The 26385-nt window shown below is 33.6% G+C and overlaps 2 protein-coding genes across 2 annotated transcripts in view; one reads left to right on the plus strand and one right to left on the minus strand.

Moving 5' to 3' along the window:
* LOC116766362 (LIM domain only protein 3) overlaps positions 1-20630 on the plus strand; it is a 32640-nt gene extending 12010 nt beyond the window's left edge. The window contains 6 exon segments of the mRNA XM_061522913.1: positions 14449-14580; positions 15072-15244; positions 15552-15592; positions 15595-15676; positions 19010-19160; positions 19393-20630. Coding sequence (XP_061378897.1) covers positions 14497-14580; positions 15072-15244; positions 15552-15592; positions 15595-15676; positions 19010-19160; positions 19393-19527 — 666 coding nt within the window. The 5' untranslated portion in view covers positions 14449-14496 and the 3' untranslated portion in view covers positions 19528-20630.
* Positions 20631-24205: 3575 nt separating this feature from the next.
* On the minus strand, positions 24206-26110 carry LOC116766618 (uncharacterized). The gene is made up of 6 exons (XM_061522832.1): positions 26012-26110; positions 25876-25943; positions 25586-25807; positions 25336-25506; positions 25095-25250; positions 24206-24987 (listed from the first exon to the last, which is right to left on the minus strand). The coding sequence occupies exons 1-6, from the start codon at positions 26100-26102 to the stop codon at positions 24274-24276; spliced, it is 1422 nt and encodes a 473-aa protein (XP_061378816.1). The 5' UTR covers positions 26103-26110; the 3' UTR covers positions 24206-24273.
* Positions 26111-26385: the final 275 nt, after the last annotated feature.

Raw genomic sequence — 26385 nt, forward strand, 5'->3', positions numbered from 1 at the left:
GCTGAAGTCAACAGAGTTGTTCACAAAATAGATATAGGAATGTGAAAATGCGTATGTGAAGTTTATTGAATATGAAAATGAAAAAGAAAACAAGAATTTTTTATTAAAAAATCCCGAATTATTTGCAAATCAAAAAAGTTTAATAAAAAAATGCCTTAGCAGTTAATATTGATACTGCAATTTTGTATTTCGTTTTATAAACCAAATTTAATGATTTAAAGAAAATAATTATATATACAATTTTATTTCAGTGTAAACATTTATAATGTAAATACATACTCGTATATGGAACTTCATTCTCTTTAACTTATTTAATACGGATTATGGAACGGGAAAAACCATACAAATACATATTAGAATGACCTGTCCAAAAATGCATCTCCATGAATGACTATGCTTTGCAAAATTTTCCTGTTTTGATTTCATTCATGTCTTTACAATATTGTCTATGACTAATGTTTATAATAAAACCTTTTTGATAAAAAAACATTTTCTGTTGTTTAGATTTGCGGTTGTGGTTTAGTTTATTAAGTAATAATGTTCTTCGAATTATTGTGTATTGGCATATTGTTTGTGGACCGATTCTTTAATCTGTTCCAACTATTGCACTGACATGTCATAAGATATATAGGTGCGATAGGAATCCGCGCTGACATCCTAATCAATCAGCTCTCTTTTAGTCCATATCCGCATTCTCAGAAGTATAAGATCAGATACATGTCTATTTTTACAATTAAATCTATATAGAACAATAAAAATATATAACATATGATCGGAAATTAATAGTTTATTGTTACCACAGTCCGGTGTGCGTCGCACGCTCAATTAATTAGTACAGTAACGTGTTCAATGTACTTACCTAATTAATGTACCAGCTTCGAGCCAACAATACTGCTGTTATTATAATACCACTGACCGCCTCTGATTGAGTTACCTCACACAACAATATAATCTAATAAACGTTCACCAAACGTCAATGCTATTGATGCATTAAAATATGTAAAATAAACATCAACACACTCCTAATGACAGCTGCAACTGTCACTTGTTTTTTTTTTTTTCAAATCAAAAGTCGAAGAGCGTTATGAATACGGAATGTTAAAATAAAGATGGGAATGATTTTCTTATAATATATATCTCATTTAACTTCATCGCTATAGGTGAATCTTTAGACTGATATACAATATCGATTTTAAAACCTAAGAAAATGTGTCGCCAAGATTAGTTCATACCATCAATAACTTACCCACGAGCCACGAAATTCAAGGGGAAAGCTGTGAGCAATTTAGCAGAAATTTTAATAATAAGTCTGGTATTTCTATTATAGCCGGGAGGCGATCAGGTGGGACGAGGGGATTAATAATTCCCGATTAACCTATTGGATTTGCTATGAATGTTTGCTATTTTTTCTATATATACGCACGTTTAAATGAAGCTGATATTAAAAATAGTTTGTTTGTTCACAGCGGACTTGTATTTCATTATTAAACCGTCGGTGTATTAAGTGAAGTGCATTCAAGGCGGACGTGACGATGTAATGCGGCTCAACTATCGCTCGGTTGTATCACGATTGAATACATACTGTTTGTGATGAACAATTTCAAATTTTTTTGGCTTTGTCTGTTAATACGGCAACTTTTTAGAAGGGATTCTCCAACGGATCTTGGGGGAATTTTAAACTTCCCTTCTGTGTACTATAGCTGCGACATACAATCATTTGCATATCGCAAATATATATTTTTTTTATTATTGGATTTATTAAAGTAGTACTATATGGAACTGTATGAATTTACATAAAAAACGTTATTTAATATCTACTATAAAAATAATAGAATAATGAAAAAAAAAATCGATTCGAACTCGAAACTAGAAATTTTAATTAAAAGTGCTAAAGCGTAATGAGAGTGCGTTTGCCCTTCATGGGTGGGGTGATTTTTAATTATTAAATATCATCGCCAGCGGCGGTAGACGATATTACGGCTATACAGACAACAGTATGGACAATTACACTGTATTAGATATCCCTCAATAATTGTACATTTTAAACATTCGACGTATGCAATTATTTTCATTGAGATTGAATTCGTAATCGATGCTTTTGACATTTGTCTTAAGAAAAAACAAATGACTTGCTATATTATATACAGCCAATATCATTTAAGGAACATAAAATATATCAATCGCAACTTTAACAAAAATTTTAGAATATAACAAAAATACAACTTAGATGATTTTTTTTTAATAAAACATAAATTCCATACTTGTACAAGTCTGAACCGGCCGCGGTACACGGATTGTAAATAATAACGGAATGTTTTAATTTAACTGTCGGTGACGGGTCACGTGCAAGCCCCTGTCACTGCCGCGGACAATTAGCCCGTTCATGAGATTAAACAAGTAAGCATACACCATTGCCTGCGGCGAACGTACATCTAGACGTGTACTAAGTTCAAATACATCGATGGTTGTAAAACAGTTCATAACAATCATGTTTTATGTTTATATATTTTTTTACTGGGGCTATTATTAACAAGCATTAAATACCATAGATATGTCTCTCGTGAGTACAGCGTAAGAGTATATCTCAGACCGCTGTTCAGAGAAAGAAAATACCAATCACTTAATACATTAAATAGATTGAAATATATGCGTTGATTACGAAAAACATTATTTATTAAACAATCGTTGAAATAATATATAAACAAACGTTAAATCCGACATTTGATTCTTGACGTTTTAATTTAATTTGACTCGTAGAAATCGCACGAGCGGAAACTGAATGGCGATTGTTGAGAATGGATACGTGGGTGGCAGCCCTGTGGCATAATGCCCGGATTAGGGGCTGGTGTATTCAAAGTCACACGTCTACGATATCTACTGCAGTATCGAATTGTTACGTAATATGCACCGCTGCACTTATTATACACATTGATATTATTACAAAATTATATTGGATATATATTTTTTTAATCATTCCATTATCAGATTTGCAAGCACGCTGTGAACCGTATGTATACAGCCAATGTAAAAATAATAATGAAGATAAGCTCTAACAGAGATACACAAACACCTGTTCCATTATAAGATTCGTATTAATTATGTGCGATACGAGCAACATAAGTTAAAATTAGGCTCAGTCCAGTGCACGAGGGTCAAAAGTCGAGCATACAATAGATGCATTGCGATCCAATTAAAATTAATTAGCTCCAGAACATACTACGGACCAAGGAAACAAATCAACGGAAGATACCAGCCCGGATAGCGAGCAGCCAGACCGACAGAATTAAGTTCTAAAAATTACTTTATAGAATCTAGATTTCATTGTATTTCATTACTATTTGTTTTGCTTACATTGTTACAGATGATTGTTCTTTTTACTCTTAATTTCTTGTTACATTTATTGTTTAGTCTGTGATAATTAATTAAAAAAATGTAGTCTTAAGAACATTGGATTTGTGTTCTGGCAACATCAACAACTGAAGTGATTAATTATGGACCAAATAATTATGTTGGACACCTGTTTGACAAGAGCTATATTCTTCATACGTAATTGACTTATTTATAATGAAGACAATTTTGTCTTGTGATAATAAGACATTTTAATTTAGTAACGAATTTAAGTCGAGGCTAAGCTAGTGTAATATAAGTAGATCACTTCCTTTAAGACATTAAAAAGTACAGAAGTGTGTTTAATTGCTGAATCTGTTATTAAATCGCAAAAATAATGTTAAAATATTTTTGTTTTATGTAGGTATTTCATTCAAATAGATATAAAAAATCATCAAATTTAATACAGTAATTACAACCAACCTACATGTCCATCCAGAAACATAAAAAAAGATAAAAATATTACATGTACATGTAATAAACTGTTCAGGTGTTGTTACATACAAAAATCTGGGCAATTCAATTAGTAGGAAAGCTGTACAGTGTGGACTCGGGGCAGGGCAGGGCCTAATAAACATAATATAAATAATCTGTGGCGATAAATCTGCAGCGCTTTATGGCAGGAGTGGGTTGTCACTCCGTCTAATTAGCGCTAGTGCTGCTGTAAGCAGATATCAAAAGCGCTGCAGCGAAAAAAAGCGTTCGGCCTAACTGCTTAATGATTTATGATTCGTTTAAAAAATCTTTAATTGTCAAACAAAACAGATGGCTACATAATACATATGTATATGAAATAATAATTATTCATAATGATTCGGCTTTCATATAAAAGTTTTGCTTTTATCTGATTTAATATATTTGGTAATTCATATAATTCCGATCGTTATGAAATTTTAAATGATTATTAAATCTACTGGGTTATTTGTTAACCATAATAAAATCGTATTCCCTATCGTTTAACATGTCAAAGCGCTTTAAGCGCTGGAGTGCGGGCTGCTCTCGTCAAAGCACTCTTCATCAGGCTTAGTTAATTATGAGGACATATCAGGTTTATTATAATTACTCATTTTAATGTAGCTGCGCCTAGTGCCGTGCCTTTTACACCGTTACGACACTTTCATGACCATGCTGTAGAGATTTAATTCATGTTTAGGTTATTTAAACATTTTTTTTTTAATAAAGTCCCGAAATAATTTTTGCACGGTAGTCAACGATGTATTTTTGTAATTAATGAATACTATATTTCAACAGTTTACGGTACTTGTTATAACATATATTTTCATTATTATTAAAATCCAGTTACGCTATTCTTGTTAGTGTATAGTGACGTCACTATTAATATATCCTCAGTTTTATTTCCATCAAAAACACGCTCGCAGGTGTTACACACACTAATCTGAATTTGGTAACCGGTATCATATGCATGCACCATTACCTTTCATAATTTAATTAGTTTGGAGTGATCATTTCATTAATAAAAGCGATATTTTGCCAGCTCGTGTGCCAGCGGCTTTGTCAATTTTAATTAATGCCCGATAGGTGGACCGAAATGTTGGAATTCTTTGTTAATTAGCGAGGCTCGAGATTTCTAATAATTTAATTAAAGGAGTGAGCTAATAATCCCGTCCTAATGGTATTCCAGTAACGCGTCGGTATTCGCGCTTCGATCGCTATGTATGCGACATTAATGTTAGTATTATTGACGTAATGATTATTGATTTACGGTCACTTGACATAATTAAATTATGGCTCATGTGTATACAGCTTAATAAACTCTCGCGTGTACACACAGCGTGACGTTTGACACTTGCAGATGTCACTTTGATATTAGTCACATAAAAGATCCACATGCATTTGCATTAAAGAAATCAACACACAAAAATCAATATATTTCTATGGAACGAACATCGTTTTAAAATTGCCGACATTAAGGACGGTGAGCTTGGAATAAATAAAGCCCTTCTTTATAAAAACATATCGTTGGCCTTTTACAAACAAATGTCGAGCAAATTGCCGTTTGTTGCATAATGTTGACAAATACAGCGTTTTTGTCGAATAAACCACCGTTCGGGGAATTCATATTGGAAGTGACACTTGTGTCATGACGCGTGAGGAATTATTGATGACTTCGTAAAAAGATTATTTGTTTAATGATATATATAATATAATTTGACTGTTTAAATGTAGGATAAAATAAGTTGGTATTTAATATAGGTATTTATAGCAATTTAAATGTGTTTGTGTCTGAATTTAAATAGATCAAAATCGGCAAAACAAAACGATAAAAAATTATATATGAAATAAAATTGTATGAATTATACGAGAAATGTAGAAGAAAAATCTAGATGCACAAAATTTCTTTACAAAATCAGTACAATTTGAGATGATATTGAAACATAATTATTGAGTAAACTTCACAATGATTGCAGTTCAACAGTTTAAGATATCCGTTAATTCACGATTTCGATTTCCGTCCCGTTGTTAATTCACGAGTACCATAGAGCACGACGCGTTAAGAAAATGGTGAAACTTTAGTTACGCGGACAGATCGGAATTAGAAATGGCAGCTTAACATTTAGGAATAAAGCGTGCAGCACGCCCGGTACTGTTTTATAAAGATGTCATAAATACATTCTCTGTTTATAAATCTATTATCAATATATTTTAATCTTTTTTTTTACTTCAGTCGCTGGCTGTAAATTTTTTTTTGCTCATAATATACTTTTTCATCTGTGGCGTTTTTTAATCTATATCGTGAATATGACAGATGTTGTTTCTTCAAAACTAACCGTCGATAGTGTCGTTGTTTCACATCCTAATCCTGCGGCCGACGCGGCGGGGAAAATGGCGGAAATTGAAAATAAACATTTCATCTGCGCCCCGGCACGCACTGCCCAAATTGACAATACAACCAATTTGCCGCCGCGCACCGACCACCTTTGTATGGGAATTGAAAAATAATATTACTCTTTTTTTCCACCATACTCATGTGCAATCTCGAAAATAAACTATCATTCTTAGATACAACTTGTAATTATATTATATTTGTTTAGAATGTCCTCATACAGTGCGTGAATTGTAAATCGTTATGTATTTTATCTGTGCGTCACTAAACCACATCACTATTATACGTGATACACGTAGAATATCCTTAAAATAACCAGGATGCATCACATGATATATAAATAATATATTAATTAATTTAATATTGTATAATATATATCTGTCAAAACTGTACCATTATCGTGGTCAAGAAAATAAAAAAACCTTACACAACTCATGATATATTTTTTAATAGAACGATAAAATGAGCATTACAGTTTTCAATACACAGTTTATAAAATTATGAATTTTGATTAAAATTAATGAATATTGTTTAAAATATATGTTATCAACAAAGCTAAGAACAAACGCATAGGACGGACGGTTCATTAGGCGAGGGTGTTATCAGACAGGAAGCGATACCGCGTCGTCATTTGATATTCCATTCAGTTTTTACTAGGATACGAGTCCGTAAACACGTGTGTATTGTGACTAAGGTTCATTCATCGCGAGAGACGTACCAACGTTACAAACGAATATTCATTGTAAGTTGTTTCATATTATTATTAGCACTTATATATTATCGATTATGATATATATATTTATAAATACTAGTATTTTAATAAGATTAATTTCGCAATTAATATTAAATCGACTTGTATATTTTATTAAAATAATTAATATAATTTTACTAAACTAGTCAGTGTTGCCAAAATTTTAATAATTAAAATTTTATTGAGCGATAAAACACTACATGAATAATTGGTCTTTAGTAACGTGAGTCAACTGTTTAATAACACTAAATTAGTTCGCAGCGTAAAGAATTTAATTTATTTATTTGATTAAAGTGAATTTATAAAACCTCTAATTGCTGAAGTGAATTACTCGGTCCATTCGTTAATTAGATGTGGCAGAACAATAGGTGACATACCCCATATATACTACTTCTACGACTAAGAACAGTTATTCTTTAAGTTTTCTATATAAGATAATAAAAAAATTATGAAGTCACGAAGATTTATGACAAGTTTTGATTTATAGTATGAGTTTGATCACTTTGAACTCTCGGATTGTACGGAACAATGATGTTACAGACGTGTGTCTGTCGTTGTAGATAGAAGTACTGAATAAATTTTAATGAATACCCCCACTTACTCAGAACTGGGTTGCGCATTATCGTATTGGTTGAAATTCAATATTATAATGAAGCTTGCAGAGGAGATCTTTGTTTCTCTAAACGCTATTTAATGTAATAAATAGAATTATATAACATAATTATAATATACATAAAAAAAAAATATTTTATATTCTTTGTCGACTAATGAAATTATCTGACCTATATTATGTGGCTTCCCTTTTAAAAGTCCCTTTTAAATTCCTTACATAATTCATTATTGAATAAAAAAAATGTTTACGTATCAACAAAGACATTGACTTACCAACTAAATAAAACAGATGTATTGAATATTTTATATATAGTTACTATGAGACCAAAATACATTTATACATTATATATTGAGATTATATTTACCTGACATATTGAAAGTTTCTCGCCGGTAACATGAATGAAGCACTATGGTATACATAGATTAGATTCAAGTGAACTGATTTTTTTTAACCTATTTTACAGAAACGTTTCAAGCCATATAATTTATAAGAGAATTGATTCCACCTGAACAAATTTTGTACAGTAAATAAAGCAATCATCATAACAGTGCAGTGAAGGTTATAAGAAAATAGGCGTGTACCGTTTAAATTAGCTTTAAATAATCATACTAGTCGTTTATGTTAATTGCAAATCAAATAATCTGAAGATGCTGTTTACTTAATGAATAAATGATAACATTAAAAATCGTCGATTTAATGAGACCCAGTAAAATAAAAGTAATATTCTCACCCTCTGCCCGCGGTACGTGTAATTTAATAAGTGATTCTCATAACTGATGAATCTATCTTGACTTACTCTGTACAAACTCACCGTCCGTCTGCTAATCAACAGAATTGCATTCTATTTCAATCCGGTAAAAGACGGGAGTCTCTAGTTATTAAATATTTTATCTCACATCGCATCTCTATCCCGCGATACATTTATTTTTGGACATAAGTTAGGCGTAATTCTATTCTATGGTATCAATCTTCTAAGACGTCGTAAATAAAACATCAGTGTAGTATCCGAGTTAATAAATGTTTGATATGTATTGGGTGAAAGTGGCGCTCCCTCTCCCACAATCTTCATTGCATTAGTTGGGGCTGCATAACCTTACAATTGCTATACTTATAATGTAATATATCTAATGGAACAGAAATTAATGGAATTATATTTTTAGTAGATAACATTCGTTAAGTGTTATAACGGAAAATTTCATTAAAAATAGTGGATATATCTTTTTTGAGTTTTTTTTTTAAATATATATATACATATATGTATTATTTGGTATGTCCTGTTTGATGTGTTATATATGGGATACATTTAAAGTGTAATCTATAGCTATAATGTTTTAAGTTAATTATAAAAAGCAATTGATTTAAATAGAGCGGTGTCGTGGTCGGTGTGAGTAACAGAAAAACTTTTCAATTTCACTAAAAGGGACTGGTTTGTCTCAGAAGTCTCGTCTGGTTATCGGCTTGTAATGTATGAATTTACTCGCCTCGGCTTTATTTTATAACTCACTTCACCTAATAGGCTCGTTTTAATTCACTCTGACTTAGCCAATTACATAGATTTTTGCATTTCACAGTCGAAGACGTGTCTGTGTAGCTACGAACGGCATGTATGATCGTGGACCGTAAACATGCATCATAAATTATCATGACGACGATTTGGGAACGTTTTACAACTTCCATCAAATATACTTTACGATCGATACCGTCGTGTAATGTGACATGTAATTAATTTCGATACTTTTGTTTTTATATTGCAATAAAATGTCAGCAGTTTTGACCGGGTATAACTATTGATAATTCTTTACGTGTTTACATATGATATCGCTTTAAATTTCATTCCTGGTTTTCGAAAGTATGTATTTACATTTTATACTATTAGAGTATTTAGTTAGAAACGGCGTACGCTACGTGCGTAGTTCGTTGATGCAAACTAGTCCTAAGCACACCGAGCTTATTTGCTGTAACTTGTTTTTTAGTGAGCCATTGATATGTTATCGCCTTATAAAATTTAATGAAACACTTTGCTTAATTAAAGCAATTGTAATATATTCTCATTAATGCTAATGTATTGGAAACATTTTTTATTATAAAATTATTGCGCTCTTAGATTTACGTTTGTTATTGTAGTTTGAAATATAGAAGTCTAGTATCTGAATCAAAATTGACTTCGACATTTCAAATAGATAAGGAGATATCTGACTGTTATAAAGCAAACTTTATACTTCTTTATAGTTTTGTTTTTGGCAGTTTTGACACCGCTTCCATCGACTTATTTGTTCCTTTAGCTGCATCTAACTGATGTAAAAGTTTTATCTCACTGGACGTTACTCTGCGGGAGTAGTATTTGATTTTCTATGAAAATAAAAAAATCATTTTATTTAAATAAAACTAATATTTTTCGGATTATATTACGCGTTTTATTATTTTTAAACTACATAAATCCGACGTACAAAAATAATAAAATACGCTTAGTATAATACGAAATATTCAAATACGAAGTTTGTTCAAATGAATACTCGCTAATGTCTTAGATCTCATTTATTTTATTTTATTTGAATTATTTATATAACGATACATAAATTGATAATTATTTCAATGTAGCAAATGAAATGATGACAAATTTCGATGATAATTAAAATGGTAATGAAACCCCTATTAGATAGACGTTAGTTACAAAACATCTATTTGATGACTAATATTACAAACACAAAAATTTTTGTGTGGGTTTAAATAAAATTTTATATTTGAATAGCCAATCTAATCTAGTCTGTTGCAGTCTAGACTCTAGTCCGGACTAATCTAGTGTCTATTCCAGACAATCATATCCAGTATAGGCCTGTCTAGTTCCATAAACATGTTAGTACATAACAATAGTTGGTCGTTATAATATGTCGATTCATAACATTAACAATAGTACTTTGAGGAGTTTCGGAGACACCTGAAAACAATAAACACGAAATTGCCACAATCAGTTCCGTGATCAACGTGATCACAATGGGCCAGATTACGAGAGGGCTTTAGCGGAATAGCACCTAACTAGATTATATAGCGAGCAGTGATTGCGTTTGAGCCTATTAATGTTTGAATTTCGTTATGTTATTGAAGCCACCGCTACCAGCCCGGCGAGCTGATTCAATATGACACAGAATTAACGATATGTAGGCTTTTAAAACACTTTCATAGTGTAAAAGTCTTGTATTATAAAGATTTAATTTAAATTTATTTCTAATATAATAATATTTTCGTAAGCATTTATTTAAAAAAATTTACATTATTAAAATTCCTAAACGATAGAAATACTTTTTACGAGACCATATTCCAGTTAGACAGTACTAAGAACAAAACGGTGTATTATAAAACATAGGACGTGTGAAGCGCTGCCAACATTGGGGGAGTAATGTTACCCGTAGATTAAAGAACGACTTAAAGGAAAGCAATCTGCTAAATAAGTGCTGTTGTAACGCACCAACTGGAATGTACTCTACTTTATTTAATAGAAATGAATAAACAAAAAATCTATGTCACAATTAAAAAAACGTTATGACCCATGCTATTTTATGGGTTCTAATTGATGTTAAATATAGTAATTATATTTTATTTTTGTTAAAATTTATAGATTTTGTCGATTTTTATGTCCAATATGTTATATGTATCACTGATATAAATAAAAGTCAGAGTATATAATGTAGGTGAAGCATATCATAGGATGAGTTATCTTTGAATTATTTTACCCGGCTCGTTACTTTACCGTTTCCTCAGGTGTGGCAATCATATTGTGTACATCCAGCCATCTCCCTAGTCGCGTTTATTCTTTAATCATTCTGATGAATTATGATTAGTAGAGTGCACTCAATACTATAAATGAATCAATTGCTCTAATAGATACATCGTTACACCGGTCTCACTCCAGGTTTCATTCGAACAAAAATGAAACAACAAAAACAATTAATTATTTCATAGTCCATAAAGCACCAAAACAATGTTATTTCGCGGCTATTATTTCTCATAGAGAATTAATTTGTTCGACTGCAACTTTCGCCTCCCCTGTTAAATGCATTCGAAACATGCATTAAAATTTTCCGCCAGCAACAAAAACCTTTATGGTCCACACGGCCACGTTACAGCTCGCTATGGGACCACAAACTCCGATTATCCAAACATACGGCTCCCGAAACAGCGAGGTGAAATTTTAACGTTTAATTGATTATGAAGTTGGCCGCTAATGGGCGAAAATAGTTTCTAATTTGGAGTGCGGCAGCGCGTAATTGGTCTCGGACCACGTCTGTATTAATCATTTACGGTGTGGGATGTTGTTGTTCCCTAGCGGACCGCTTGGCTGAATGTACTTCACTTGCACTGGACTTAAACGATAAACTTACTCCGTCCTCAAATACAATAAACATTCCGAATTCAAATATCCCTAACTATTCATTCGTTTCATACTGGACAGATTTAATACATTTCGAACATTCGAAATTTAAAAGCATGAAGTGTCAATGTCATTAATAGAGCGTACTTAGATCGGCTGTTTCGACATTCCGGTAAAATTTTGTTCGTGCGTATTGACGTTCGAAAGTCAACGTTAATGGACGCCGTGAGGTTTTTTGCGCCTAATCTGAGTTGCATTCGCTATGGGTTGTTTTGGAAGTGGCGTGGCGTGTTGCTGTCACCTCTCGGACGGTAATTATTCACGATGGTACGCGTCACCGGCTGTCTACGTTGAAAAAATAGATATAGATTAACGAAATCTCAAAGCACAGATTCATAATAAAAGTTCACGACACTTAATAACTCTGTTGTATATAATATTATAAGTTATATGTAATACAATTTGAATATGTTAATATATTGTAAAGTTGAAAATGGAAATACGACATGGAAAAGTATTTTATCGGTGATTTCATTGAGGATTTTAGTAATTTTTTCTGAAATGCTCTGAGTAACCGCATTATCGGCTGTATTGTGATTTACTCGTTGGAAACGTGTCATAAATTGACACATGGCAGTCCGCAATCACCCCAAATTAAATCGACATTTTCATACGCAACACTTTTCAGTTGAAAAACTGTTCTTTACACATAGAGATATATAAAAATATATTTTTTATAAAGAGAAGTGGAGGAATTCTTTAGTAATGATTTATGAAAATACATACTAATTACAGTCCTATAAATAATAAAATGCTATTTTAACATGCCCAGCGACCAGAGACACGTGTCGCTGACGTGGCTGTTTAAAATGTTTTAATATACATTAATATTTGAATTTATGCTTTATTGTTTTGAACTATCTTTTATATTAAAGTGTAGTGTAATAAAATCTGTTTTATTTAATATTTCATCAAACTGTAAAAATTCAAACACTAAAATATTTCACAGTTTCTATTTCACCATGTCATTAGCTCCCTCGTTTACAGTCATTGTCAAAATTTGGTACGCAGTGTGCATATATCCTGTCAATATCCGGATTCCATTATTCCCGACCGGATCGAACTCAAAAATGTACAAAAATGACCGGCTAACGCCATCCGTCACGGGCGTAAAGTGCCCCGTATTGTTCTAGACAGTTCGTTCTTACTCCATAACATTCATTCACAGGCTTTGACATTTATAATTAAAAACACTCTTATGTGATACAGGGTTTATTTACGATGTTTGCTGTAGAGAAACGATTTTCAAGTAACCCGAATTTGACGAGTATATTCATTATTTTTTGTTTAAGTGAGTCAGTTAAACGTTAACAGTAGCGTTTGAGTCGCTGGTGTTGAACATTAAACAATCAAAGGCGGACCTTCAGCTGGGTACGTTTGTTTCTGACGGATTTAATTGAAAAATATAAGTATTTAAACTGTCAATTAACCGTGACTATGTCCGCGTGATTCACTTTATTGCTTACCACGGGCGGTAATTTTTTTGCTCCGAGTGCTTTAATTTACTCATTATTTTTTTTTACAATTTATTCTATAATTTGAAGCACATGATTTGCTGTGCTATGACAGAGCGGCGTTTCGCGTTCTCATTAATCGGTTGAGTAGTCGGGCCGATTTTTTTAAGGAATTATTACGATGTAATATTGAGGTTTTTTCGTTCTTGAAACGGAACATGGCCTTATGATTTGTTGAATAATGATGATTTTATTTTAAACATTTGTATTTGTATAAACATGTTATTAATTTCTAATAAAAACCACAGAAGATATTATTGTTAACCTAAATATAAAATGTTTGTAAATGTTTTATTTGTTGTGGTTGACTAGTACTGCGTACATTATATATTTTAAATATTCTTATCTACCACAGATAATATATAACGTATTGTAAAGTGACGAGTCTGCCAGCGTTCATACATAGTACATGACTTTTTGTAGGAAACCCACATCCGTTGTATCAATGCTTTTTGGACGTCAATAGAATTACTTTAATTTTAATTTATTATCAGTGAAAATATATTTTTTTAACGTATTAATAAATAATTAAAAAATTTATACGACATCGGTATTTTTACTCATTGGTGGAATAAAATCTGTGACTGATGTTTTATTTTAATAACCGTCAAGTTTGAGTCACGCCAGGACAGAAGTATTTGTGAAGCATTATCTGAATAAACGAGCTAAAAACATGTAACATATAAGGGATTCGCCTTCAATATTAATTAATTGATGTTAAATTAGCAACAGAAATCTGCCAAGAGTAAAAAAATCACTGCCTTAACGATCACAGTTAGTAAAGTTAAGCCCAGTGACAGGGGCAATAGCTTTGCAATAAGATTTCTTTTTAACCTTTTTAAATTGCGACCTTGAAAAATATATATATTTTTAAATGTTATATAGTATAATAAAAATGTTTCTTACTGACAGTGCGAGAGACAGCCGCAGCAACCAAGCGGCTCCTCCCAGTTGGGACACATGTTAGCTATGGACGTGACAAAGGAGGCGCGCGCGTCACCACTGCCCTCGACGACCGGTGCGCCGGCGCAGCCCCAACCACAGGTAGAACAGTCCCCAGAGGATTACCAAAGATCTTTAATGAATCTGAAAAGTATACTGGATCTATACAATACTATATCTGTATTGAAAACTTTTAAAGTACGCCTTTTACATCTAACCTTGTAGAAGCAAAAGTATTTGAAAATCTAGAGAGCTTTGTACTTTTTCACGTAAAATATTCCCAACAGATTTTGATGAAACTTTCCAGTAAAATTGTTAGAAATGAGTATACAATATAGGTCAAAATTAGTTCCTTCCCTCTGAATATTTTGCTCGCAATCACATAGTAAAATTTGTATGTATATGAAGTCACGACACAGCCTCTAGATGTCACTAAGAATTGGTTCAACTTATACCTTATACTAAGTAGACATCATTCATTTGTCTCTTAATAAAATAGCAAAGACTTGAAAAATGATCAGTAACATTCAAATATAAGGTTATGTATAGGCATACATATGAGTAAAGCCGGTTTTGTTTATCTTTGTCATCAGATATGCGCTGGATGCAGTAAGGTGATAACGGAGCGTTATCTCCTGAAGGCATTGGATCAGCTGTGGCATGAAGACTGTTTGAAGTGCGGCTGCTGCGACTGTAGGCTCGGTGAGGTCGGACACACGTTGTATACGCGAGCCAACCTTATACTGTGCAAGAGAGATTATTTGAGGTAATTTCATTGCAATTACTTTTGCCGGTTAAAAAGGGGGTAGCATTTTTTTGGATCCATTTTCACAGCTTAAATAATGTGTTTAATCGCAAGAATATGTATTGCCTATTTATTATACAGATGAAATGTTCATTTATATACTTGTATAGAGAATTAGTTCTCGAACAAATTTCTATATTTGTAAAGTAATGTAAACGTTGACCATTTTGGAATCGTCCTCTCGAGGTTTATGTCAAATATTAAAAAAAAAATGCTATTTTTAAATTAATGACATCTGTAGAATCATCCCAATAATTTATTATAACAGGTTATTCGGTAACACTGGTTACTGCGCCGCTTGTAACAAAGTGATCCGGCCTTTGAGATGGTGATGCGCGCGCGCAGCAACGTGTACCACCTCGAGTGTTTCGCCTGCCAGCAGTGCAATCACAGGTAATGTGTCATGCTGTATATGATATCACTATCATAAATATTATTAACATAACGTAACTATGGATACGATTTTAAATAGACTTCGAAAGTTCTCATAACTTGGTTTTGATTTCTATTTTCTGAATCCTAACTTTTATATCAGGTCTCTTTTCAAGAGCTACAGGTTTTGGGGGCTTATTCTAAATTTACTCATTCTTCCAAAATAAAAGAATCTGTACAGTTTTTTCCATCGTACGTACATCCGATACAGCCGGAATTTGAACCTAAAAACGATTAAAAAAAAGCGGACATTGTGACCAATTCGCCAGTGATACAAAAATTGTCAAACATTAACATAAACAAATCTTTCTCGTAAACTTTGTATTAGTCAGACATTACCGCGCCCGTGTATGCCAGGGACCGTGTTCTTAATACAACTCCCCGACACTTATCCCATCAAAAGCTCATGTGAGTTCACTTAATTTTCTCACCTGTCAGAAGTGATTGCGCCCGTGAAAATTGAACGCGAACGCTCCTGTATTCAATACGAGTCCAGCTCAGGGCTTCCACGAGCGAGATGAAACATACGAAAGCCCTGTTGATGGAGAGGGATGAAGGATAGTGAAACGCGCCTCCGAATCGTTTATTCAACTCACGGGCGACAAACAAAGAGCACGATTAAATTTTCCGGTACATAAGAAGCTACATTCAAAGTAAATTTGCTTTTAAAACACTTGTGATTGTTTTTCTGCTTTGCTTTTATCCTTTACTAAATAAACAATAAACCTGTCATATTCCGGATTTATGTCTGTTGGATGACTCGGAATGTTATTGTGGAAAGACATACGTAAATGAGGCTTAACAATTTTGAACTGGTCTTTAATTTAATGGTGAAATATATCAAATATATTTGATTATTCTAACACGATAGCGAATAAACTCGTCCGTTTTGCTCTTCTCAAATCTTCAATATAAACTCATCCTCGTGTCCGTATGATGCCCGTATGAGTAAGGTCAGGTAAACTGCACTTGATTTCCCCACGCTCAGATATTGAACTCGGAGCTATTGCACGGGAATTTATTAATGAACACTACACAGTATACATTTAGAATAGGAAAAAACTAAACGTTTATATTTTCCTTTATAGGTCAGGAGGATAAAAATTTACACTTAAGATAAACATTGTGTTGTATTACATTTTATTCTATTTGTAGAATCAATTTGTTTGAATGACGTACACACATTTGCCTTTGTATAGTCAATAATATGTAAGCCACATCAGCATTGAACGTTTAAAAACTAACAAAATATTTTTTACACAAAAATAATAATATCACAGAGATTTTTGTTCGCGTATAGAGAATTCAGTTCAACGTATGTTAAGAGTGGTATTGTCAAAGTTTAAGGGTGAAGGCAAATTGCGTCCTTTTAAATAATATAGAGGCCGCGGGATTGTAGCTGTTGAGAATGGTTTATACGTCGCCCGTGTACCTTTCGTGTACCTTTACAGTGTTGATGGACCCTCAGGACGGATACATTGTATTGTATATTCATTGGTCTGCCTTCTGGATCGCTGTTACTTCCACGGCTCGTGCTCTAGGAACGGGATTGTACTGTCACCTTATTGGATGAAAAATAAATTTTGGATACCTTAACCTTATCATATCTGTTTGCCTCCCGTTCAAACTATCAGTTAAGTCTCAGAAAATACTAAAATATTCAAGTGATTCATTACTAGATATTCGTTTCGTAATATCGTTGACAATCCCGGTTTAGCGTTAGGACTCTTAATTAGGAGTACAGTATTTATTGCACCAGCCATACGTCTGCTTCAGTTTGAAAAATTATAATTATATCGTAAATACTGCTATAATACTTTAAAATTTAAACATATTTATTTAAAAAATAATAATATCAGCTCCGGCTATTAAATACCACGTACAAATCAATTTCCACGGGCGGCAGAAATCTGAATCCAATTTGCGGGCTGTCCGATTGGAGCGGCGGACGGTAGATATCAGGCGAATATCGCTAAACGGCTAAATAATTTAGTAGCAATCTGCTCGCTAGCCCGCGGCACTCCACGGAAGCATGGGCCGAACTAGCACAGAACTGACGACCTTTATACACCGATGTCTATTACCTCTTGCATGTCGGATTTGCGTACTCCACGTACGAGATTAATGTAGAGTCGAGATCCACAGCGGCGTTTTGATTATATTAAATTAACACCAACACAAAATAAGAATAACGTCAAAACATATCGATTTAAGATTTTTTTTTATATATCTTCTGAAGACTATAATTTTAAAAGCAATGACAGTTGAAAGGAATGAAAAATGTATTTTCTTTGTATCTATTATCACAGAGTCGTTGTCCGAAGAGACATTCGCTATTTATTAAAATTGTTATCCAGTTAACATCACGCTCGATTAGACAAAACGTCAAACTTCGCGTCACAATTGCCGCGGCACAATGGCGCTCAGAACAAAGCTTAACTTGCACCCAGTCATTAAAATTTCGTTCTACATCTTTTCCATTACGCGACAGCAGACAAAAAAAAGCAAAATAAAAAGGACAACCCCCAAAAACAAAAGTCGAGAACGAGAGAACAGGAAATAAAGTTAATTAAGAGCAGCGAAATCGACTGAGTTGCGGTGGAAATTGGCCCCTTAAAAAAGAGACATTTGTAGCCGAGCTATTGCGCTTAATTTTTGTGACAAGTGAAACAAAAGAGTTGGCGGGGGGTGAACAATGGGGGGGAAGAACGGGGGGGTGGTGGGAGGGGGGTGAGAGATAAGGTTTTGTTATCAGTGACGGTTCCGGGCGGCCAGTGGCGAGTCGAAGGCGATACCTTTTGTTTTGCCACATTGAGGGATGCGCGTCGCGTGACGTTATCGTCCTAAGGATTCAGGTTGACCTCTACCACTTGCGGCAGTAAATTTCATTTCCGAGACGTTTTGGCTTTCGACCGGCGCGTAAACAATGATAAATATCTGATATATATTTAGTGTTTTTTTTTATTTTATTAATGGACTTTTTTGTTGTTGGTTGGTTGGTTGGTTTTATCGTAAAAATCGAGATTGGCGGCGATTTGTACATGACTAACATTGAATCTGTTTATTTTTAAATAATACAAACACATACTAGTCGTGTGTGAATAAGAATCGCGTTTCAGTGAGAATTCGTCCAAACCAGTTTTATCTACAAACTGAATCGCATTCAAAACATCCGAAAAGAAAGTCTTCAAACCGTTTTGATTTTAAACCATGCGTTCTTTCTGCTGCCATCAAGTTCTAGCTCTTACGTTTGCTCTTAGTTTTACCAATTCTGTAATGTGATTTCTTTGACAGATTCTGCGTCGGTGATAGATTCTATTTGTGCGAGAACAAAATCTTGTGCGAGTACGATTACGAAGAGCGCTTAGTTTTCGCTAACATGGCCTACAACCCGCCACCGCTCGCTCATCTGAAGAGACAGACGACGCACCTGCCGCCACCTTCGGTATGGTTTGAACAATATACTCCACATTCATATAATACTGCTGTCCCCACGTCTCTATCGCCTTTTCAACTTTGACTTATCAGGTTTTTGCTGATTCTTTTAGCTTTCGAACACATGAAATTTTAATGAAACGATAGCAAATTTTTCTTTGCACCTGTATACAGCTAAATATGTGTATCTGACTGTATATTTTTCTATGTAATCTATATTAAAGGAGATTTTATCCAAACAGACCAGCAACGCTATCGGCCTCATGAACGGATCAAGTCGCTCGGGCGATCTTAATAACAACATGTCAGGATCGTCCCCGGCCTCCTTCGCGCCGCCCTCGCACCTCAAGCCGCTTGGCTTGTCTGCGTCCAGCTGAGATTACAGAATGTAAACCGCTCCAACCAAGAACCATCTAACAGTGAATCAAAAGGTCATACAATTATTGGTGTAGTGACTTTAACATGTACCAGTGTATCTATGAACCCAGCAACTATAAATGCTGGGTTTAAATAGTCCGAGTGTAAACCGAGGCACTTGTTCCTGGTGTGAACCATCCAACTATACCGGTTTTGGAATTTGGTGTTCTGCTTAGTGGTTGTCATGGACTTTAAGATGATATTGGTGACGGAAGGAACATTTATCTTAAAATTTACATGTCTCAGTGTTAGCTGCTAGTGTTAATGCCAAAACGATTTAGACAATCAACTTCCTCCTCGGCGAGTTTTAGAATGAAGTTTTAATAAAATGTAACATTAAAATAAATTTAATCTCATAAGAGGATCTCATAGGACGGTCTCATAGGACGTAGAATAACTGATGTGGATTTCAACAATGATATATGATTTGTGATGTAATGGATCTAAAGTTCAAAGACTGCGTTTGTTTTATTGATGTTTCTTATTATTATTATTATTATTTTAGATTTTCGGAAGATTTATATCCAAACATGTCTCACTCAACGCCATCTACGTTGTGTATAATATTTTACGATGCAATACGACGGACAAACTCTATATTAGTGTTTTATTGTTTAGCATAACTTGGCATAGCCACTGGATGTCGTCTGCTTGTGCGTTCAGACTCGTTGTTTCGTTAGATTGTATATTGCCTGTTAAGTTTAATTCTGACGTCGTTATAATGTTTGTATTATTTATGTAAATATTATAAATTTAAGTGAGCTGTATTATTATGGAATCGGTGTATATTTAAAATCTCGTTTATAGCGAAATGTATAAATATTATTATAATTATATTAATATCGTAACTGTATAGGATAGTCCAAGGTACTTTACCCTGCTATATATTAAAGTAGGTATCGTAATAGGTATTTAATTCAGCATTTACGTAGGCGAAATCTCAGTCATTCCTGATCTTGTAAGAGATGTTGATGTTTGGACGAATTGTATTTAATGTGTCGGAATGTTTCAAAACCAATGATACGACCAAAGAAGTAGCTCATTAAAAACTTGTTCGAAACTATGCAATCTTTTATTTACCCCTCGATTTTAGTCCGAGGTCAACAACATGTCGGCAGAGACGTTATAACAAACAGTAATGGTGTCATCAGTGTCGGAGGTGAACGGAAATTTGGTATTTTTCCTTCCCGATGGAAATCTTCGATGGAGTGAAAAGCGTACGATAAGTTATTTCGATCGACATTATGTCGCATTGTTTTTGTTGTCAATGAAAGATTAAATTTATTTAGATATTAACGTCAATCTGTTCAAAGGATTTGGGCGCTAATATTATTAGTTTCATATTAAATCACCCGTTACAAAATTAATTCGGTTTCAATACTTCCGACCTGTTCAATCGAGTTACAGTGAAGCACTATGTATAATAGTAATTTTAAAGTTTTCCCTGTGCGTATTTGCTAACGTTACACATCGACAGCGGACGTGCAAAGAGATGAAAAATCACCCCAATTTCCCGCCGCTCCGCCCCTCATTGTCGGCCGAAACGCGCTTGATAGAAATGTTATCATTGCCATCTTTAATTTCGTCAGTAAACAAAACCGCTTACACCGAACGAACGGTTCTTTGCGACGAGGTTTTTTGTTCGTTCATAGCGATCGAGCGAAACACAAAACTACATTCAAATGTTAGCTTAATAGAGACGCTAAACGCCGTCGCCTAAACCTCCCGAACACGAGCGACACGACGAAGCGCGTGGAAAATGCAATGCGGATGCCGAGGTTCACAGATCAAATTGTCAAAGTCCGCACGGAAGATGAAAATAGAAAAAAGATAAACAACGCGAGCCGAGCGCACACCACTGATGGCGTCTTGCAATAATTTCCGTTTTAAATGAACGCGTTTTTCTTTTTCTTATCACCGCACGAACTAGGATGCTTGGGAATAAATTGAAATACAAAATTGATTGTTGACTTTTCCCGGTCGCTTTATTACTGTCATAAATAGAAAAGAGATTGAAAATTGCCTACAGTGACGGTGTCGGTGGATTCCGCGATTCCGTTAGTCGTTGATGGATTTTTATTGTAAGAAATATATGACTCGTTTCCCTTTGAGATTACAGATTATTTAACATTAAAAAAAAACTCAATTAAACCGAACGCAATACATTTCAATATCCTCTCTATTGTACGGTGTATATAAATAGACATTATAATAATAATTATAACATAATACCTAGTTATTCCTAAACCAATTACTAGAATTTAAATTTAGGCTAATTGCCAATTACAGTGCCGAAGGCTGTTGTTACTAATAACGGTATTGATAGTGACCCATTAGGTATCTCCTTTGTTTCGTTATGAGAAGTTATTGTTATTTTATTAATAACTTATCTATTATAATAAAATGATTTTATTAATATACATCTAGAAAAGATAGAATTTTGAATGGAATCTTTAAAACGAAAAGGCGAAAATCCTGTTTTTTATGATCTAAAATAGAATCAATTGGCAGAAGTTCCTAAATGATTGAAATTATACGGCAACGGCGTTCATTCACTGTTGAACAAAAAATATTCAGTAAGCACGAATTAATTATCAGCCGACATATTTTTTACTTTTCATTTTAGCAAACTTACAATTTTTGAGTACTAAATGAAATTTAATTATGAGTTTGTCGCGTAAAATTTTAAGTTCTAAGACCGCAAAAACCTGCTCCTATATATTATTTGTTTAAAAAGACGATTATGTTATTCGATTTTATTAAACATTGCAGATAATTTATCAAAACCATAATTCTCATAAAATATTTTCCTAAAAACCAAAAAGTTATTTAAATTTAGATAGAGTTTAACATTAAGCCAGCTTTCGTCATCCTTTAAGAATACTTGCGTTTGTATTTTAGTTAAGGTTTTTAGAATTGTCTCAAATAATACTTAGAGACTTTAATTCTGATTATTAATAGCTGCTTTAATAGGAGCCTATTTTATGGTGAAAAATAATCGTCACAGAGTATAACATAATTTAAAGTAACAGAAATTCTTTGTTTTGTAACCCTCCAATTTTTGTTTTGTGCAAAATGACTGCCAAGTTTTAAAAACAAGACCGTCCCAAATCATTTTTGTTTTTACCAAAGCATTCCTTGTGACTTAGGGATCTTGTACCCCGGGGCGATCATTATTTTTATTTGAGTTTTAATTATTAAAAGTTTTATGAAGTGCTTATTTCTTTTTATGACACTGTTGAATTAATTCGTTTTATTTGTTAACTCATCCCTGTCTGTGTTAATTGCTGAAATTCCACGAGATGACCCTTCCTAAGCACTTTTGGTAAACAAGTTAAAAATAAACTCTGCAGAAAGTAGCTCGACGCTATTGCTATTCTTATTTTACAGGCAACGAACAACTTTATACGTATTACAAATGTTATTTTTAGGTAACAAAAATTTATGGCTCAAGTTAACTAATATATTTTAAATTATTGATAGATTTTATCTTTTTCTTCTCCCCAATTTAGTTATATGAAGTCATAAATCTGTCGAAACAATAATTTTATGTAAATCTTTTGAATGGATATTTATATAGTATTAAAGTTACAGTCAGTACTAGCATCACGTCCGCTCAATATCATAAAACACTTCAAAGTACCATGAGACGTTGGCGTTGAATTCTCATTCGTCGGTGTGTCTATGTTAAGTAAATTTAACTTTAAAATATGCATAACAGTTTTCCAATGCGATCCCCTTTTGGAATTTAAACACATCCGATCCTATTAAGATACATTTCGATTCCGCTGCACTTCAAAACTTTCAAATTCACTTTAAAAATATTTTATTTTAAATCTATTTCATAATACCTTCACCGACTGGTTGTTCGCGCGTAAGTGGACCGTCTATGAATTAATAATTGAAAGTTTTAGAATTGATACTATTCGTACTCTTGAAAATTAGTTTTTTTTTCCTTTCACGTCTTTGATCTACAAATATTTACACTTGTGTACAAAGTGTTTTTCGTTAGTTTTTTGGGTGTGAAAGCATTTTTCACTAAAATATTGATATTGAATATACCTAGTGAAGAATCATTTTGTGAAATAAATATAAAACGTAACCAATTTAGTTTCTTAAAAAACTTTATAATTTCAGGTTCTGTAACATCATTCCAGATTAATTCGTACTATTGGAAATATTGAAAGATATGTGGAATAATGAACATAATAATTATTTATTCTGCGGAGCGACATTTTTGTTTTGTCAAAATTCCTACTGAATAAAAATCGCTACAAAAATTTTATCGACTAATACTTATTACTGTATTTATACCACTGTATTTGTTCTGTCTCCACATAATATACGGATATAACCGAAATCTAATTACCAATTAATTGTCATTAGTATATAAAGTAGACACACTCAGCGTGCAAAGATGTTCCATAGAAGCAGCGCTCCAAAGTTTTCCGAATAAGTAGAATTAAGTAAGGTTGCAGGCTTAACGCCTCCGCAGTTTGCTCTAATAGCATTAACAAGTTTCCAGACCGTATTGAAGGAATTTTGTATATTATTATGGTTAGCATTTTAGTACAGAGTTCGATGTTACTATATTTTTCACTGACGAGCTCTCGGCTTCGTGGATTCGAATGGTAAACATTATTTTAAACGAAAACTTTATTTCAACATTCAAAGAAACAAAAACAAATGCCGGTCACAATACAATTCTATGTAAAATTAATCACAGCCAATATTAAAGACATGAAATAGAATGAATTGATGTTAACCGAGGCTTCGTTTCTCACTTTGTGTGGCCGTTGCGGTGGCTCCCCCTGTTGTGAATTTTCTATGAGGTTTTCTGGCACGCTGCTATCTGATTCCATGGTTTTATAGACGGGCATGTTTTCTGTTTCTGGACTCATGGGGACGGCCACGTTGGGTGACTTCGTACTTGTATCCTGCTCTTCATCAGTATGGTCATTCGCAGTGGACGTTGACTTCTCTGTAGTATCAACTTCACTGCTGATAACTGCCTCCTTAGTATTGTGTGCTTCCGTGGAATTCGCTGTAGCAGCATCAGTTTGAACCATGCCGGAGTTAAAGGATAAAAAGTGCGAATATTCTTGATTCAGTCTTCTCCCTTCCACAGAGGTACTTGTTACTTCTTGCACGTCAGTGGTAGAGATATTTTCCTCATCAGAATGTATTTTTGCCTCATCTGATAACGTTTTCTCCGGAATGAGAACGTCATCTGAATCTTTGTGTATGATGCTGCAAATTCGAGCACATTGCTCCTCTTTGCATTTGTCTTCTAAAGCGCATGTTATTAAATTTTCCCAAGCGCCCAAAACTTGATATCTATGAGGTGGCTTACAATCATTAATGTACGTTTGTATAGCAATCACGTCATTTTCACATACAAGAGGACCTCCACTATTACCCTGTTAATACGAGAGATGGAGCCAATATTTATTATGTCATAATTCTTAAATGAACCAATATTAGTGGTGTTTAGCTAAGACATTAAATAGAGTTTTATGTGATTTACCTCACAGAAACCTGGATATTTTCTCGTGTCATCAGTATTGGTTCCACATATCATACTCCTCATGAAATTGCTGCCGCAGTTCTCCGGTGACGAGCCTAATATTTCTACTGAAAGTTGCATCAACATCCTATCGTCGCTTGCGTTCCCATTGGGCGCCTAGTTATGAATGGTAAAATGGAACGATATTATATTCTGTAATGCCGTATTTAAGCAAAACAATATATTATGAAACGATAAGTACAGCGTAGACTAGTATTAGGCAATTCCTGTCCGCGTCCCTGGGTTTAGTGTCGATAGTTGCTGGAGCCACGGCCGTTGTTATGTTAAAAGGAAGCAGAGTTTTCAACAACGATATATCAGCGAACCACCATTCCATTGCACTGTAGTTTTGCGGACGTGCAATTTGAATTATCTGTAACGGAAAAATGTTTACGAACATATATAAGCATTACAAATTTATTATATTATCTGTTAAACAAGCAATAGATTACCTCACGTTCTTGTTCATCCTCATCCTCAAATAGAGTGAATTTAGAATCTATTCTGATAGCTCCGAGTCTTGCTACCAATGTCTCTTTTGGGAATGCAAGCGACGTTTGTCCATCTTCTAGAGAAGAAGTAATTAGCCAGTCGGGCCGTAGTAGCACTGCACCTCTCGTAAGTCTTATGCCAGTGCTATCTACAACTGTTTTGTCCGGGTAATAAACGAAAGCCTGCAATCAAAATATTTTTTTATGAACTGTGGTAATGAACTTACTTAATTAATAACAATATTACTCACCATAAAAGGGAATACGCCTCTTTTAACTTCGAATTCTCCATCGGCGACCACGAATTTCGCTGTGAAATCTAAAATAATACAAAACTTATTCGGGACAAACCTTAATTGATATTAATCACTCTCGTACAATTCTTACCGGCACATAATGCGATGATCAAAAAAAGACGCATATTATTGTACTCAATAAAGATGAAATTTTTATATAGATTTATTATGCGATTTGTCATAAAATATCTTGACATATTCTTTTGAAAGAAGAATACAAAAAAATCTTTCTTCCCAATAAGTTTCAGTGACAAAAAAAGAGTTTACATTTGACGAGATTGAATTAACTATCGGAAGATATTTAAAGAAAAATAGTTTACAGCAAAAAAACAACTTAGCAGAAGTGTCAATAAATTTAAGAAATTTTTTTTATTAAAAATGATTCTTTGGCTTGTAAAGAGCGAATTAAGCGAGTCACGTCCCATTATTTTTGAGTGTTATCTTTGACAAAGTTGCGACGAGTCT

The sequence above is a fragment of the Danaus plexippus genome, chromosome 15 (genome assembly GCF_018135715.1).
Source record: "Danaus plexippus chromosome 15, MEX_DaPlex, whole genome shotgun sequence".
Classification (NCBI taxonomy): Eukaryota; Metazoa; Arthropoda; class Insecta; order Lepidoptera; family Nymphalidae; genus Danaus; species Danaus plexippus.